This window comes from Cucurbita maxima, unplaced genomic scaffold (assembly GCF_002738345.1).
Source record: "Cucurbita maxima cultivar Rimu unplaced genomic scaffold, Cmax_1.0 Cma_Scf00011, whole genome shotgun sequence".
In the NCBI taxonomy this organism is placed as follows: Eukaryota; Viridiplantae; Streptophyta; class Magnoliopsida; order Cucurbitales; family Cucurbitaceae; genus Cucurbita; species Cucurbita maxima.
This window is the reverse complement of record NW_019272027.1, coordinates 4,159,067-4,177,027: the sequence shown is the minus strand read 5'-3', so window position 1 is coordinate 4,177,027 and position 17,961 is coordinate 4,159,067. Positions and strand designations below refer to the sequence as shown.

Here is a 17,961-nt window from a genome sequence, read left to right as displayed (position 1 = left end):
TTTTTTTTTTTTTTTTTTTTTACTTTTACGGTCATTAAAAAATGAAGTTAGTAACAGTAATTTTCAAACAGTATCAGAGCGGACCCCACGATAATCATCTGCAACCCCCCGCCAAAACTGAATAAAACTCTCCTCTCATTGCCAAACACGCCTCATTTCTCCCTCTCTCTCTCTCTCTCTACTTCTTTCCGATCACCGGCGCCAATCCCTCCGCCGCCGCGGCCTCAGTTTCATCACCATGACTTCCATTCCACGGCGGAGCTTTCTTCCTACGCGGCCTCTCAACGACGCGCTCCCTGTCTCGCAGCCCGACTCCACTCAGACGCTACGCCGAAGGCTTTCTTCGATTTCCTTCAAGATCCAGCCGATTTCTTCGCCTGTTACTTCCTGGTCGTTTCATAGATCTAAATCGGTGTCTTCTTTGCGCGATCACACCGGCAAATCGCTCCGGAAGTGGTGGGATTGGGGATGGTCCTGGATCCTCTCTCGCAAGGCTGCCTTCGCTCGAGATCTGGAAATGAACGATGAAGAAACAAAATCTCTTAGATCTAATTGCAGAGGTAGTTTCAGACATCTTTTCTATAAGGTTAGGTCTGAGTTCCGCAAACTGATTCGCTCCGATCGCGTCGGTCTTCCTCAAACTTTCAAATACGATTCGGTTAATTACTCGAAGAATTTCGATGACGGTGTGAAATCCTAGGCGTTTACATTGTAATCGATTTTATGTGTTCGAAGGAATTCAGACTTTTGTGTTGAATAATATGCTCTGTTTCAAGCTAGATTCAGGAAAACTACAAGGATATAGAAAAAGAAGCTTCCGATTCCGCCAATGGAGGCCTCTGATTTTCGCTGTAATTGTTGCCTAAATCGATTTGGCTAAATCAATCTGTTCATCGTGTTCAGCAGTTCTTCGATCGATCGAAACAGAGAACGCACATTTGATTGCTCGCCGGTCCTGAGGTGAAAAAGAACAGAGAGATTCCAGAGATCTTCATCGCAAATTATGAGATCAAAGAGTTTGAAGTACATAAGAATTCTACTTGTTTTTGCAGATTTTGTTTTTTGTTTGTATAATCAACGTCAAATTTCATAGTATTTTTCCATTGTAATTCCAATACTACATTTTCTCTCTTTGCTTTTATTTATTTATTAAATTATAAATTTAACCTCAAAATTTTAATTTTATATCTAATAAATTTTTAAAATTCAAAAACATCATACTTATAACCCTTCAATTTTATATATACAAAAACAATTTTTTATTAAATATAAATTTTTTTTATTAAATATTCAACAACATATTAACACACTGAAAATACGAAGTAATTTAATTTAATTCTTTTTAGGTTTTAGGCCAAGCTTATTCTACAAGCAAAGATAATGTGTTTTAATGTTTTATTTATTAATTTATTTTTCAAATTAAATAAGTTGTAACGACCCATTGGGTGGTTACAAATGTTATCAAAATCAGATATCGGATGATATGCCAGCCTTCTCGCGGTTTCCCGAAGGCGGTAGGACAAGAGGCGGGGTGCCAGTAAGGATGCTATGTCCCAAAGGGGTAGATTTGGGGCGGTCCCACACCGATTGAAGGAAGGAAAGAGTGCCATAGAGGACGTTGGGCTCGAAAAGGGGGGTGGATTTTGATGTCTCACATTAGTTGGGGAAGAGAACAAACCACCATTTATAAGATGTGGAAACCTTCACGTACCATTTTTAAAGCCTTAAGGGGAAGTCCGAAAGGGAAAGCCTAAGAAGACAATATGGTCATATGTTTATTACAATTTAAACATACCATTTCAATTTTATGAAAAAATAAATAAAAGATTGAAATCAACAAATGTAAAATTCAAAATTAAAATGATTTATTTTTTTGTTTCCTTGTGTAAATTATACCTAAAAAAATTTAATAATATGACACCGAAGCAAGTTAACGGGGGAATAAACACCCACATACGACGAAAATAAATTTGTACCAAAACTTGAAAAATAATATTTTTAGTAAAATAATAATAAATACAAATAAAGAAAAAAAATCAATTATTAATTAGTATATCTAAGTAAAATTTAAAGGTAAAATGTCGTGATTCTCTGAGGTTTGTGAGATTGACAAAGAACAATGAGTCAAACCAGACAATAATTACTAATTGAACTAACTCTAAAAATTCGTCATTAAAAAAATTATATAAAATTGAAATTATTTATTTTCCCAAAAAAGTATCATATAATTGTGGAAAAAAAGGTGGTGTCGGTGTGAGAATTAATGCATAGATCTAGAGAATGGCAAGAAATTGATGAATAATTAAGATCCCTTCGAAGTTCATGCTCTGTCCAATCTCTTGCTGACACGTCACATCCTATTGTCGGTCACATAACTCTCCTACAATATTGGAACCATATCTTATTTATTTCTATTATTCTTTAAAATATTATTTCACAAAAAAAAAAAAAAAAAAAAAAAAAAAAAAAAAAAAAAAAAAAAAAAAAAAAAAAAAAAAAAAAAAAAAAAAAAAAAAAAAAAAAAAAAAAAAAAAACGTGACTCGATCTATATATATATTTTTACGATTATTTTCGAAGTTTCAAAAAATAATAAAATTTGTTCGGTTCGAAAATTATTTATTTTTTTAAAAATATATTTTAAAGTAATTTCAATCCATCAAAATCTCTTGTAATATAATAATTTTTAAGTAATTTAATTGCTTAATTAAAAAATATATATACAGAGGGCTAAATTTTTTTATTTAAAAAATGCACTAGAATTTATTAATTTTGGCAAAATTTATATGTGGTTTTACCATTTTGCCCCTTGAAAGTTGGAGCTTACTGGGCCAGGAAGGTCCAAAAGGGTTGCTTATTGGGCTCGGTCCAAAATGATAGTTTATTGGGCCAGGCCAGAGCAACGTCATCTGACAGACTGACACGTGGACAAGTTAGAGATGTGTTTACAGATGTCCAAAGCGACGTCGTTTAAAGCACAAGCAGGTCACGTGACATTTGAGTTTAATTCGGCATTTTTGTTTTCTTCATATAAAAAGCTATTTTCTTCTCCATTTGTCTTCTGATAAACTTCCTTCGCTGTTTCTTTCTTCTCTCTTTCAGAATTCTCCGGTTCCTTCCTCTCCGGCGAGGCTACGGCTGAGGAAACGGGAGAGTTTCGCAGGTTTCATTTGAATTTACAAACTGTTACTAAAAGTTTCTTTGTAGGATTTCTATGACGTTCGCTTCTCCCAGCTGTGTTATCTGTCAGAACAGAGCCTTGACGTCCTCCGTCGTTTCTTCTCCGGGAATTCTACACCATCGCTGCTTCTCTCGCCTTCAACAGCAGCGTTTTCTTCATTGCAATCGTCGTTCGTCTTCGAACATCGGGATAAACGTCACTCCGGCGGCCTCTTCCGTCGTCGCTAAAACTGCTCTTTCCGATACTCACGTTCAAAGTCAGAGCTCCAGTTCTGTTCATAGTTGCTTGCTGTGAAGTAGGATGGCTTTTTGATCACGGGCATGCAATTAGATCAAGATGCATCTTTTCAAGCGCTGCAAAATTGAAGGCAAGTTCTTCCTACAATTTAGAATTTCCACATCTAATTGTTAAATTATACTGCAATTAACTTTAAAAAACAGAACTGGTTACCTCATTTCCCCCCTGCAAACTGCATACTTGCGGGCTGGTAAGCAACCTCAAGTCTTTTCCTCTATGCTTTCCTGCTTCATACTGAATGACACTCTAAGCTATTTGGTCCTTCTGAATCATGTTTGCCTAGGGAATTATTTGCATTTTGATGTTGTCGATGGATTAAGTTCATTTTTCATGGTGCATGTACAACTTTGTTAAATGTGACTAATCCTCTTCGTTTATAACTTTGTTGAAGGTGACTAACTTTTCGAGTGGATTCAGGAGTTAGCATATTTTATGACTTTCTTTCATATAGCATAATGAATCACTAAGTCGATTCCGTGTCACATAGGCAGCATTCTCAGAAGCTGCAATAAGATGGGAGTTTGTTAGATTTAGTTTCATACATAAACATAAAACTATGGTGTGCCTATTAGTTTTGGAAGAATGGACAACTTGATGGAATTATCAATGGAGAAAAGTTACAATATTGTAATGAAATTTGAAGCAGAGGTAGAAGAAGATAAGAGTATCTATACAAACAGATAAATAATCCCCAAATGAAAATGTTATGCAAAAGAACCCTAGCAACTCGAACATCTCTCTAGCACTTTCACACTCGGGAGTTCATATTTCTAACCACATCACCATTTGGCTAATACAGCAATGAGAAGGAAATATATTAGGGAAATACTCAAGCAGTCTTCACTACAGAAATCCTTCGCAATGATCCTTGAAGCTAGGAGGAAGAGGAGCTCCTTCGGGAAGGTATCAATTCCTCAATTCGACAACCGGCTGTACAACCTGCAGAATTCCAAGCCGTTATACGTACCGATAGCGTGCTTGTAAGTCTAATACCTGATAGACATGAACAAAATCTATGAACTTAAAAACTATATTTGCATCAGCCTAGATTGTTAAGTTCAGACTTTAGACATTGCAAGTAGCATCACTCTGAAACTGATATGTAGATATTGATAGGTGATCAGTACCTTTACTGAAGCGTGTGGTTCGGAGGCTAAAGAGCACCGGGTCCGTCTCTCATGCTCAAATTCAAACTGTTTCTCATAGTTCGTCTTCCAACTCCTGCATTGCCTTTCTGCATCATGGCAACAAACTCACCATAATCGATCCTTCCATCCTGCATGACACAAAGCATACCACTAAACCAAGTGCAAAGTGCAATTTTCTTTTCTTCTCCATCCCATGACCCACATAGGATCCGAGTGTCCTGATCTAAGAATACGGGTGTATAATCATAGTATAAAGTTGTGAGGATTACATTATCTTGGTCAACTTCTCTGATTACGTCCTCGAGGTATGCGTCGGTCATATTATGTTCTGCACAAGCTTGCTGCAGCTCATCAACTGTGATGTAACCACTTCCATCTTTGTCAAAGTATCGAAATGCAGCAACAAGGTGTTCTTCACGCTCTAGTTTGTTGAGATGAATGGTTGCAGCAATAAATTCTCCATAGTCGATAGTCCCACTATTGTCAATGTCAGCCTGAAAGAAATTTAAGTAAATTTTCCTGGGGTTCAAGAACCTGTAAGCATACAAACCATACAGATTCATATGAAAATTCAACAAAGTTGATTGATCATAGAAACAAATTCATTTCTGAAACTTGAAGCAGCCTTTTCTTCCATAGCCACCTTCCTTCTTAAACGGGAAGAAAGACAACCACAGAATAGTAATCAGTACTGCGGGAGAGAGTCAAATTCCAAGTTGAATATGCGGATTTCCCACAACTTTTTTATAAAAGAAAAACAAGATGAGAGAAGTTACAAAAAGTCAAATTCTGGGATAGGAACCTAAGCAAAAGACAGGACATATCGATTATATATGTAACAACCTAGGCCCACCGCTAGCAGATATTGTCTTTTTTGGGCTTTCCCTTTCGGGCTTCCCGTCAAGGCTTTAAAACGCGTCTGCTAGGAGAAGGTTTCCACACCCTTATAAAGGTGATTTGTTCTCCTCCCCAACCAATGTGGGACATCACAATCCACCCCCCTTCGATGTCCAACGTCCTCGCTGGCACTCGTTCCTTTTTCCAATCGATGTGGGACTGCCTCCAAATCCACCCCCCTTTGGGGTCCAGCACACTGCTTTGTGTCTACCCCCTTCGGGGAACAGCGAGAAGATTGACACATCGTCCGGTGTCTGGCTCTGATACCATTGGTAACGACCCAGGCCCACTGCTAGCAGATATTGTCCTCTTTGGGCTTTCCTTTTCGAGCTTCCCCTCAAGGCTTTAAAACGCATCTGTTAGGGGAAGGTTTCCACACCCTTATAAAGGGTGATTTGTTCTCCTCTCCCACCAATGTAAGACATCACACTATATCAAAACTATATCAAAGAATTCTACATCCCACTACTACTCAAGTCTCTATAACAAAGTGATGTTAGTAAAACGTTGACCAAAATCTACAAATCCCCAGTAGGAGTTGCAAAAAATCGCTCCTAATTAAGTTAATTATAAATGGAGAACAATAACAAAAAGGACATCAACCGGAGGCATGGAATTGAGCTAAATTGAGCTAAATTAAGAGCCATCCGAACTCAAAAATTTAACTTTGAAGAGTTCTATTCCTTTCAATCACCCTAAAATTTTAATTTTAGTAACGGCTCATGTCCAAGATTCAAATGCATCCAAATTTGGCATCTGTGTACCCTAACATTCTAGTGCAACCCTTGCAACCCTAACATTCTATTGCAACGAAGTTACATTATTTTGTCTTCACTCACATGCATCTTAAGAAAATTCTCAGAATGCCACCAAACATAAAATTACTCCAAGCATAGCACACTTAACTTTGGAGTTCTTATGATTGAGACACTGAAAAAAAAAGATGATATATCAAGGAGCCACCGAAAATTCTCAGAAGTCCTCCACTACCGCAGCTATATCATATCCACATATGCATCTAAAGTTACTGCACATTAAGAACTACATAATGCTTTGACTTGAAATAGGAGCAAGACTAGTGAATATCAAGGAACCTAGTTGCGAGGGCTATGAACATGAAATTTCTTGACCAAATAGCACAAGGTAACAAAGAATCAGAATGTAGCTCATCTAAGCTAGACAAAATGGAGGGGCTAAAGTTAACAATGTCAATGTAATAGATGATGGTGAAAAATATAAATATACTCATGCAATGGAAAGTAAATGTTCCTTGAGACATGCAAAAAGTTACCGCATCCATAAGGTCGCGTATTTCAATATCTTTCAAGGTCGAACCATATCTTCTCAAACCAGCTTTGAGTTCATCAAAGGTAATTGCGCCACTGTTATCAGTGTCCATAGCTGTAAACATTTCTCTAAGGCCAGCAATCTCCTCTTCAGAGAGGCTTTCAGCAATCACCTAACAGTTCAAACGTGCAGATTTTACACATCAGTCATTTAAGCCAAAAATGTGCAAAAGCTTGCATTAAGCTTTTCTAATAGTAGGTATTCTATGCAAACTTGCTAACATTTAATTGGGTGTTGAATTTCAGCTATCCCACCTAGGTGAAAGGGCTTGTTGGTATACTTACTCGTAATGCCATCTTCTTTAACTTATTCATTGCAGAGAATTGTTTGAGTCGAGAAAGTACGGCAGGATCGAGAGCCCTATCAGGAGCAACCCCATTTTCGCAAATCCAAGGATGACCTGTACAGATTATGAAGGTATAATAATTTAATCAGACTCGTATAAAACTTAGAATATTCTATAAGTACACTTGTAAAGAAGAACTCATCTTCTTTCCTTTTTTTTATTACCTTCCTTGCAAAAAGAAGGAATCCATTCAATTTCTCAAAAGAATTACTAATCCTTTAACTTTTTAAGGAAACCTTCACTAGTGGTTAGTACCACTAGTGGTTGGTGGTTGTGAATGACTGACTGATTTTCAAGGAATCCTTAAATTTTACTTTTATAAAGATTAAAGAAATGTTGAAAAATATACATACATAATACTTCATGAGCAGTCAAACGATCTGATGGTCGAGAACATAGCATCTTTCTGATAATATCCTTTGCACTGTCAGATATTAGGGGCCAAGGGTCTGAGTCGAAGTCGATATGTCCCTTCAGCACAGCATCAAATATTCCTTGTTGAGTTTCTGAGTGTAGAGAAGAGGAAGAAAATAACTACTTAGCAACCATACATAAGAACTTGTTCATTAGTTTCCTTTTCTACAACCATGGTATTAGACCACACCCCGCTAGAGCTTAGAGAGATATCGACCCTTGACTCTACCTCCAGAGATATCAAATATATCAAAGGTTTCATGGTTAATCAATTTGTGCGAAGGATTGACACCAAGGAGGACCTGGGTGCCCTTACCACCCCCACACCCCAGTTCCTCAACTAATAGGCAATAACTAATTCAGGTTCTTAGTAGTGTTTTTATTTGGAAAAAACTACAATTACCTGCCCAAAATGGTGGCACACCACTCAGCAATATATACAAGATAACTCCTGCAGTCCACACGTCCGCTGCCGGTCCATAGTGCTTAAGAAGTACCTCTGGAGCAACATAGTATGGGCTTCCAACAACATCAGTGAAAATTTGACCTGAAGTTGTTTTGTGCATATTAGCAATGAAAAAGAATTCGATGTATTGATTAAACAAATGATAATGGAAGAAAAAAAAATCTAAGTCAAGTGAGCTCGTTTTGTATAATTGAAACGTAGATGATCAATCTTTTGAAATATTCAGAATCTTTTAGGAAAGGATCAGGAATTACCTCCTTTTGATTTATTGCAGCAGTCCTACTTCTCTTTTTCTGCATAATGCATGTGATAATTCCTGGAATCTCAATCCTTTTCCTTAAAGAAACTGAATATTTCAATAAAAATTGTTTTCTAACTCATTGAGGGGATTATCATATGATTTATCTGATATGCCACAGATGATTAACGAGGATTAATGGTTACTACACATGCCATAAACACAGTTTAAGTATCAATATTGCCGAACCATACATCTAATAGGACCTTTGATTCATCAATAAAACCAAAAAGGAAATAGAATAACTACGGAACTTTCTTTTCACCTGGTTTGAAGAAAACAGAGAGGCCAAAATCAATAGCTTTAAGAGAGAAGTCATCATCCTTGTTAACCAACAAGAAATTCTCTGGCTTCAAATCTCTATGCATAACTCCAAGCGAATGGCAAGTCTCGACAACCCCGACAATAATCCTGGTTAACTCAGCAGCTTTCCTCTCACTGTAATGTCCCCTATGGATGATCCTGTCGAACAACTCCCCGCCGCTACAAAGCTCCATTACAATATGAACATACAAAGAATCTTCATAAGCACCCTTGATGGTTACAATATTCTTATGACCTGCCAAATGGTGCATGATCTGAATCTCCCGTCGAACGTCCTCGACATCCTCCTTCGCAATCAACTTCCTCTTCGAGATAGACTTACAAGCATACTCAATGCCAGTGGTAATCTCAGTGCACAAATAAGTAGTTCCAAACTGTCCCTGTCCTAATTTCCGACCGAGCGTATAGAGATCTCGAATGTTTGCAGTCTTATGACCCAAAACATAATAGGCTTGATTCTCAGCGCTTTTCCTCATTGTGAAGTCTTTCTTGGTGGGGCTTAAGAAGGCTTGATTGTAATCGTTATCCTTGGATTTCGTCTTGTTCTCTTTGGAAAACTCTTGTGCAATTAAATTGTGAGTGTTTATACTGGTAGGGGAAATATCAGAATTCGATCGGGCTGAAGAACTGCTGTTATTGCGCTTAGAATAGAGTGTTGAGCTGTCCTCGGGCTGGCTGTAGCCCTGAAATATATTCCCTTTGAAAGATCCACGGCAGGTATTGCCCATGAAACACGTAATCGCCCTTCAGTTCTGTTTCTCTCTCGCTCCCTCTCTCCCAAAACTCACCAATCACGTCTCATCAATCACGAAACCCTAACCAAAACAAACAAAAATCAATCCTAAATTGACAAAATTAGAGATTCCAGAAATTCTTCACAAATCAAACCAGATCGGAAACCAATTAATCGCACTGTTAGCTTCAAAAATATGCTTAGAATCTAAAAAGAAAAGGAAAAAAAAAAAAAAAACTGAAATAGAATAATTGAAGAAGAAGAAGAAGGAAAAAGAAATGACAAAAAAATTATACGAAATCCAAAAGAAAAGGAGAGAGAGAAGACGAAGAAGAAGTACCGAATTGTTGTTGTGGTTCTGGAATCCATGAACAGTGGAGAGAAAATGATTTGAGCAGGAAAAATGAAAGATATAAAAAGAACAGGGAAGGTGTATATAAGCAAACAAAATAATAATAATAAATAATTAATTATTAATAATAGTAAAATAAAAAACCGGGGACCAAGTCCGATTTGTTATTTGGTCTTGGTTGGTTGCTGCTGAGAAACATCGGAAGTCAGTGCTGACCAGCTACTCTTTTTTTTTTTTTTTTAATTTTTAATTAATTAATTATATATATATATATATTAATTTTGTCTATATAAATTTAGAAATAAATTGGTAAATACGCGTGTGGACAGATCCCTTTGACCTGCGCTCACGGTTTATTTATTTATTATAAATTTAAATTCTGTTTTTTATTTTAATTATAACTAATTTATGTTTATTTAAATTTTATTAGTTTTATAATTATTAGTTAGGATATTATTTGAGGATAACTCTTGATATCACTCGTCACCATCGCACTTTGGATGACAATGGACTTGCGATTGTGCGGCACTCACTTCCCAGTAACAAACAAGTGAGTTAAGTCGATTCGTTCTTGCGTCACCTTCGGCTAAGTGACGTATGCTTGAACCTCTGACCCTGATTTAAGAAGAAAGTTCTAAAAACGGGGGTAGAGAAATTTCGAAAGAGAATTTTGAAAGTAAAATTTGAAATATTGAATTTGGTGTTATATGTGATGCAAGCAAAAAGGCGGCAGCAACAACGATTTTGAGCATATAACTATCGGGTACGGGTAGGGAGAGTTTCTAATCCAAAGGGATTCAATTTTAATTTTTGAAAGTTTTGGAATTAAAAAAAAAAATTAAAAGGGTATTTATGTAAATAAGTATTTCAAACCACGTGTAAAATATTAGAAGTGAAGTTTTAAAAATTTTGTTAAATAAAAAATAAAAAGTCAATATTATTAAAATATTTTTGTAATAAAAAAATGCATTTAGTTGGTAAATTTGAAAACGGTAATAAATATTAATTATTTAATTAAATTTCCTTACAATAATTAAGTCTAATGTCTTTAATTAAATACATTTATTTATTACTAATCTCGGACTTAAACTTTCTATATTTAACCAATACATAATAAAATTTTAAAATTAAAATATTTTAAAAGCTAATAAAGTATTTTAATTGACTATGATACAATAATTTTTTTGTTGTAATTTACATGTTAATAATAAAAAAATTAAAATATAACAATTTTGTCAAAATTTTAATTGAATTTGAATATTATAAAGAATATTTTATTTTTGTCTGTTATGGAAAAGAATTATCCATTTGTTTTCGGAAATCTAAACTTAATTATAATTGGTCCGTGTAGCACACGCATTAGGAAAGCGCTTGTCGAATTGTAAATTTCCAGTGCTGTCGAGTCAATATCAACCAGCCATTGCCCGGTGTTTCGGGAGGATAAAATCTAAGCTTTCATATCGGCGCGTGAGGCGCGTGTAACTACCATCCCATTTTTCTTCTTCAACCTTACTATTTTTAGTATGTCCAAGCTTGGTAATTTTCATATGTATATATATACATATTTTTTCCAATTTAGTATTTATTATATTTAAAAATATATATTACAATTTTCTATAATTTTTGAATCACATTAAAAATTACTATTATTATTTAACTAATTTTAATAAAAAAAATATAATAAGATATAAAATATATTTACAAATTTGCCCATTGTTTTAAAAAAAATACCCAATTATTTAAAAAAAAAATTGTGGAAGTTTCAAAAATATCTTAAGAAAAAATCATTTAGAATTTTGACCAAAAAATCAAAGCATTCTCATTTATAAAAATTTAATCTAAATATTCTAATTTCATCGTTGTGAAACACGAGACAAAATTCTACTCTAAATATAATTCTGAAACACGGAACGAAGTTAAAAAATTCTTTTCTTTTATTTATTAATTTAGACTTACATAATTGAAATAAAATCAAAAATAGTATTTTAATTGATAAAATATTTATATAAGTAATTAATTACCAAAATTTTCTAAAACAAAGAATTTGAACTAATTGTGCCATAGTCGACCGTTTCTGGCCGATAGCTACATAGACACAATACAATATCTCACTCTCAAAGGTCAATAGCTATAGTTGTTTTTCCAGTTCGTCGATTCTCAACTATAAGTTCTCGTTCGTCGCGGCCTATAAGAACTAATAAAGAGAAAATAGTGTATGGTCACCAACAAATAAAATTTTCGAACATGGAAACTTCTAGATAACATGATTGCACATCTTTTGATAGCACAATGATTTCTTTCGACAACCAATTACAACCCACAATAACATTTTTTTTTTAAATATGTATGGGTATCCAAGTCAACGTGAACGGTATCCATTTCCTCTCCTCTTATTATTCAAGGCTCTTATGATCGACTACTAAGCCAACCCATAATGGTTAAATATGATATACGTTAACATGAATACAACATTCTAATGCATATAATGTATGAACTCTTCCTTGAATTTATACAACAAATGGTATAACTCGACCTATACCATCGACCAATGAGGTCCAAATCTCTTCACCTCACATGATGAACACGAAAAAAGAACAATAAAAATAAATTTCGTGATATTGTCATTGCAACAAAAACCCGTTATTCTAATATATACATATATCTAAAGATTTATTACGATAAAATTAACGAAATTTTAGTAAATTTTAATTTATCTAAATGGAAATAAGAGGTAAAAGTAAAATTTACCATGTTTTTTATTGAATTCATCTGATGTGCCCTTCACCAGAAAGCTCCAACAAGGTTGATGGCTAAGCTTCTTCCAATTGCCTGTTGACCCCTCCACTTGTAGGCCTAAATTATAAAAGAAAAATAATAGAGTTGGTAGAACTAGGCATTTTACCAAATCGTCCCCAACAAACTCGTTTTTTTAAAGTACTTTTATTGCTTCAAAGGTTGCAATAATACCCTTGACCTTTCATAAACGTTTCAAAACTACCCTTAGAATAGAAACTCGTTAGAACGACTGGGATGCTTGCATAGATTAAGTATGAAAGCAAGACATCAAACATGTTGACTTTTCGCCTGACATTCTAAGGTTCTTATACTCTAAAAGTAATTTTGAAACGTTTATGAAAGGTCAAAGGTCATATAGCAACTTTTAAAACAAGTACTTTATTTCTAATAAGTCCGTGAGCTTGCAAATTTGTATAGAATAGGTATTACACCTATTCTAACATTATTTTAATTGATGAATCTATTGGACTCAAAATCGAAATTTTAATACCTTATTAGATATAAAAGTTCAAATGTCTCGTAGATTCATTCATTTTAAAAGAATGTTGATCAGGTGTTATTATGTTACAAAAGGGCTCATAATCACTCTTCCTTAACTCATATGCCTCTCTGTGATCACTCTCTATAACCGCCCAAGCCCACCGCTAGCAGATATTGTCCTCTTTGGACTTTCCCTTCCAGGGCTTCCCTTCAAGATTTTAAAACGTGTCTGATAGGAAGAGATTACCACGCCTTTATAAGGAATGCTTCGTTCCCCTCTCCAACCGATGTGGGATCTAACAATCCACCCCTGTGGGGGCCCAACGTCTTCGCTGGCACACTGTTCGGTGACTGGATCTACTATCATTCATAACAGCCCAAGCGCACCGCTAACAGATATTGTTCTCTTCAAGCTTTCCCTTCAAGGATTTCCTCTCAAGGTTTTAAAACGCGCTTAACATAGAGAGGTTTCCACACCCTTATAAGGAATGCTTTGTTCCCCTCTCCAATCGATGTGGGATCTCACACTCTCTCCCTCTCATCCCCGGTCTCCACTTCTAATGCATCTTAACCCTACGATATCTAAACATTGAATACGATGTAAGAAAAAAAATACTTACAGTCCACTTAGCACTTTAATTGTGTCATAAAGGAACCACTGCGATGTAACAAGAGGACCAACAAGTGCAATTCTGACAGGGAGACTTCTAGTAAATAGATTGCCAAATCCTATGTTCTTCACTGCCTGCAAGAGGAATATCCAAACAAAAACACCATTTAGTTTTACTTCATCTCTAGACAAGTGCTAAAAGCATGAGTACAAGAGCTTCTAAAAGCATTAGTTTGCAATATTCCTTAGGAGCTTAAAGTGCCAGCCAAACACACACACATATATATGAAAAAATATGCAAATAAATTAGCTCACGTCGTTTGGAGAGGGAAATAAAACATTCCTTATAAGAGTGTAGAAACTTCTCCCCATAGATACGTTTTTAAACCTCGAGAGCTTGGAAGGGAAAGCCCAAAGAGGACAATATCTGCTAGTGGGATTGGGCGGTTACAAATGATATCAGAGTCAGACTCCAGGCAGTGGGCAGCAAGGATGTTGGGCGTCCAAGAGGGGTGGATTGTGAGATCTCACATTGGTTGGAGAAGGGAACGAAACATTTCTTATAAGGGTGTGGAAATCTCTCTATAGTAGACGCATTTTAAAACCTTAAGAGGAAGCCCGAAAGGGAAATCTCAAAGAAGACAATATCTGCTAACAGTAGGTTTGGGCTGTTACAAAAGGTTTCAGAGTCGGACACTGGGCGGTGTGTCAGCAAGGACGCTGGATCCTAAGGGAGGTGAATTGTGAGATCCCACATCAGTTAAGGAGGGTAACGAAGCATTTTTTATAAGGGTGTGGAAACCTCTTCCCAGTAGTCACGTTTTAAAACCTTGAGGGGAAGTCCGAAAGGAAAAGCTCAAAAATGACAATATCTACTTAGGTTCTTTCTTTTAACTTAGGGTGCATGCTTCATTAAGAGCGCCACATTTCTTCTTAGCGAGGGACCTACGGTACGATTTTCTCAATAACTAGGCATACTTAATAAGAGAGAGTAAGAGAGCAGCAGGAGTACCTGCACTATACTATCAGCCTTTTTATTATAAAGAGAGGAAACAATGTTATCAGCTGGATTCGAGACAATAGTACTAACAGCTCCAGCTGCATAGCCAGCCAAACATGTAACACCGAGCTGTTGTGTTCTCGAGCAATCTTCCTTTCTACGCCGAATGATCTTTCGATATATGAAGTCCACCGAATGCTCAAATGTCGAGAACATAACCATGGAGACTGTTGAAGACAATTACAAATGATAATATTATCAATGAGAAACAATTACGCTTTAGAAGTTCACAACTTAAGGCCCTATTTGATAACGATATTCAATTTTCCGTTTTCGAAATGAATAGATATCACAGCTAGAAAATGCAACGAGTTAGAGACGTTACATGGAAGATTTCGTCCCCAAAGTGGAAAAAGCCCTCGGTAGAAACTGCAATAAAAGATCGATATCAACGAAGATATTGAAGACATAAAAGACGATAAAGAGATGATGTATTCCTTTTGTTTGTAGCCATTGCTTACCCAGAAAGACCTTCACTGTAGTATAGCTTTGGAAAGCCATCAGCCAATCCCTTGGCATAATAGGGCTGTGTTTGGACTCTGACCTTGACAGCTTCAAAAGGGCAGAGAGCAACATCAGCAAAGAATTGAGCAGAAGCACTACTGAGAAAGTATATGGAACTTCTGCTGTGGCCTTCCAACAAATCAGAGTAAGACTTCTTGAAGTATTCGTAGAGACCGAATTTGAACCCGCCTTGAACGCCATATCCGAATAACTTGCCTGACCAACCTCTCCAAAGGGATGAAGGACCTTGTTCCCTCCAAAGAACCGAAAAACCAGAAGAAATGCCATTGTACTTAATAGGATTCACCTACGGTAGAAAACGAACTCGTAAGATTAGTTTTATTGTCGATTCTTGTTTCCATGAGATGTACAAATATTAGCTTCTGAAAATAATGAACTATATGTTGAGTGGGAGGGAGTCCCGCATTCGCTAATTTAGGGAATGATCATGGATTTATAAGTAAGGAATACACCTCCATTGGTATGAGGCCTTTTGGGGAAGCCCAAAGCAAAGTCATGAGAGCTTATGCTCAAAGTGGACAATATCATATCATTGTGGAGAGTCGTGATCCCTAGCATTGTATCAAAATCATGCCCTTAACTTAGCCATGTCAATAGAGTCCTCAAATGTCAAACAAAGAAGTTGTGGGCCTCGAGGGTGTACTTTGTTCGAAGGCTCCAAAGAAAGGAAAGGAATCAAGTCTCAATTAAGGGAAGACTGTTCGAGGGCTCTATAGGCCTCAGGGGAGGCTCTATGGTGTACTTTGTTTAAGGGGAGGATTGTTGGGAGGGAGTCCCACATTGCTAATTTAGGGAATGATCATGGGTTTATAGGTAAGGAATACATCTCCATTGGTATGACGCCTTTTGGGGAAGCTCAAAGTAAAGCCACGAGAGCTTATGCTCAGAGTGGACAATAGTATACCATTGTGGAGATCCCTAATTCCTAACACTATATATATATATCTCGTTTGATAACACTATTGTTTCATGTTCAAAACTTCGCTTCATCTTTCAAAACACAGGTAAAAGGTCGATAACAAACGAACGAACTTATAAGTGGAAGTTATATTTATAAGTTTAATTTTAAAAAACCAAATGGTTAAGTTTTAAGTTCTTCAGAACTTGTTTTTGTTTTTGGAATTCGACTAAGAATCGAACCGTTTTGACTACGAATCAAATCGTTTCTTTAAGAAAGGTGAAATCCTAAGCATAATTTTCAAAAACATAGCTCAAAATTCCTTTCATACTCCCTCAGTCTCATACTAAAACTAGTCACAAACAGCTCACAAGACTCATAAACTATAAACATTTCAACTAAACCATTCATGAAGGAACAGAGCAGCAAGGACAATGAAAGCAACCTCATAAGAACATAATGAACATTATACAACCAAAACCAAGAAATACCTGCATATTAACCTTCAAGACATCAAGAGGCGTAAGAGCAAGATGGGTAGCCCCAGCACTGAGCATTCCCCCAACAGTACAAAGGCCATAATACCCAGCTGAAAACTCCTGGCATAGCCTTCTTCCTTCAACCTCTCTCATCTCTCTCTCTCAAAACCCTTCTTCTTGTTCTAGATTCTTACTTCCAAACCAGTTCCTGTTCGTGCTTTTTCAGAGACACCCATCAATGAATTTGATTGAAATTCCTGTTTTCTACCCTGCGCGGCTGGTTTGTTATGAAGATCACAACTGGGTAAGTAAAGGGTTTTGGGAAATGTTTCGTTGTTTTACCTTTTTCTTCATTGATGTGGATATAGCCACGTTCGCGATTGGAAAATACATGGCCCAAAAAGTTTGGAATAATTGTGACACTCTGTCCTCGACTTAGACGACGACGAACATATTCCGCCTTGCGTTCTCTAAATGGGCCCTCTGTGGCATGGCTGGGTTGCTGTTTACGAAGCCCAATTCCAAGAAACTTGAGAGGTCGCCTATGGACGTTCGGCGGGCATTGCTGTTCATGGGTTGTTTTCAGACCACATACTTCTACAAATCTTTGTAATAAAATTCAAATTTGACTTTCTTGAATTTCTTCAATCTTTCATTATCAATTTCCAAAATTTCTCCCCCTACATTTATTATTTTAGGAAGGAATATATATATTATATAATTCTTACTTTCTATATATATTAAATTTTTAAAGATAAATAAAATTTAATATATTCGCCTCGAGTTTATATAAAATGAAGGACCAGACTAAAAATAAAATTCAAAATTAAGTTTTTTTTTTTTTTTTGAATAACAAAGTTAGGAGAGCTTATATTTAAAGTGGACAATAACGTACCATTGTGAAGAGTCATATTCATTTAATATCACTTCGTTCGTGAACGAGTATCAACCCGTCAACTTGATATGTGACTCATATCTTCTAAGGATCAACTTGCTGATATCATGACAAAGTCACTGTCGTGGACAATATCATACCATTGTGGGAGAAAAAAATATTTAAAAAATGAGATTTTTAAAATTTAAAAATTTAATATTTAAAAAAATAAAAAAAAATATAGATTTTTTAAATTGAAAGTTTTAATATTTAAAAAAAAAATAAAAAATGCTAAAAGAAAAAATGTTTAGAATTTTAAAAATGAAAAAAAATAAATAAGAATCTAATTGGTTGATGATAGGTGACAGTAAATAAACAATTTTAATTATTTTCATCCTTATTAAAAAAATCAATTTTTTTTAAAGGTGAGATATTAAT

At 35.7% G+C, this 17,961-nt stretch overlaps 2 protein-coding genes and 1 long non-coding RNA gene across 5 annotated transcripts; 1 reads left to right on the top strand and 2 right to left on the bottom strand.

The window, feature by feature from the left end:
- Positions 1 to 4,048: 4,048 nt before the first annotated feature.
- Positions 4,049 to 9,890, bottom strand: LOC111486445 (calcium-dependent protein kinase 26-like). 2 transcript variants are annotated; one of them, XM_023133606.1, is made up of 9 exons: positions 9,790 to 9,890; positions 8,658 to 9,531; positions 8,032 to 8,175; positions 7,568 to 7,720; positions 7,153 to 7,268; positions 6,813 to 6,980; positions 4,894 to 5,118; positions 4,604 to 4,752; positions 4,049 to 4,415 (listed from the first exon to the last, which is right to left on the bottom strand). In XM_023133606.1, exons 2-8 carry the CDS (start codon positions 9,442 to 9,444, stop codon positions 4,630 to 4,632), a joined length of 1,716 nt encoding a protein of 571 aa, XP_022989374.1. In that variant the 5' UTR covers positions 9,445 to 9,531; positions 9,790 to 9,890; the 3' UTR covers positions 4,049 to 4,415; positions 4,604 to 4,629. The 2 variants fall into 2 exon arrangements, with proteins under 2 accessions (XP_022989374.1, XP_022989375.1); XM_023133607.1 differs by lacking the exon at positions 9,790 to 9,890 and having other exon boundaries at positions 4,049 to 4,469; positions 8,658 to 9,444.
- Positions 9,891 to 10,131: 241 nt separating this feature from the next.
- On the top strand, positions 10,132 to 11,167 carry LOC111486555. Its single transcript, XR_002718906.1, has 3 exons — positions 10,132 to 10,152; positions 10,247 to 10,351; positions 11,153 to 11,167. It is a non-coding gene; the product is annotated as an uncharacterized LOC111486555 (long non-coding RNA).
- Positions 11,168 to 11,880: 713 nt separating this feature from the next.
- LOC111486496 (mitochondrial phosphate carrier protein 1, mitochondrial) lies at positions 11,881 to 17,053 on the bottom strand. Of its 2 annotated transcripts, XR_002718885.1 has the most exons (7): positions 16,662 to 17,053; positions 15,209 to 15,558; positions 15,073 to 15,116; positions 14,700 to 14,914; positions 13,698 to 13,822; positions 12,550 to 12,654; positions 11,881 to 11,995 (listed from the first exon to the last, which is right to left on the bottom strand). XR_002718885.1 is itself a non-coding variant. In XM_023133674.1 (6 exons), the coding sequence occupies exons 1-6, from the start codon at positions 16,800 to 16,802 to the stop codon at positions 12,612 to 12,614; spliced, it is 918 nt and encodes a 305-aa protein (XP_022989442.1). In that variant the 5' UTR covers positions 16,803 to 17,053; the 3' UTR covers positions 12,252 to 12,611. The 2 variants fall into 2 exon arrangements, 1 of the variants encoding a protein (XP_022989442.1); XM_023133674.1 differs by lacking the exon at positions 11,881 to 11,995 and having other exon boundaries at positions 12,252 to 12,654.
- Between the last annotated feature and the right edge of the window lie 908 nt (positions 17,054 to 17,961).

Excerpts from the sequence above, each read along its gene's own strand:
- LOC111486445 (XM_023133606.1), bottom strand. The coding sequence starts at position 9,444 with ATGGGCAATACCTGCCGTGGATCTTTCAAAGGGAATATATTTCAGGGC. Across the intron at positions 6,981-7,152 it reads TAAAGAAGATGGCATTACGA|GTGATTGCTGAAAGCCTCTC; the intron begins GTAAGTATACCA and ends TTGAACTGTTAG. Across the intron at positions 5,119-6,812 it reads TACGCGACCTTATGGATGCG|GCTGACATTGACAATAGTGG; the intron begins GTAACTTTTTGC and ends AATTTCTTTCAG.
- LOC111486496 (XM_023133674.1), bottom strand. The coding sequence starts at position 16,802 with ATGAGAGAGGTTGAAGGAAGAAGGCTATGCCAGGAGTTTTCAGCTGGG. Across the intron at positions 15,559-16,661 it reads TCTTGAAGGTTAATATGCAG|GTGAATCCTATTAAGTACAA; the intron begins GTATTTCTTGGT and ends TTTCTACCGTAG. Across the intron at positions 13,823-14,699 it reads AGGCTGATAGTATAGTGCAG|GCAGTGAAGAACATAGGATT; the intron begins GTACTCCTGCTG and ends TTCCTCTTGCAG.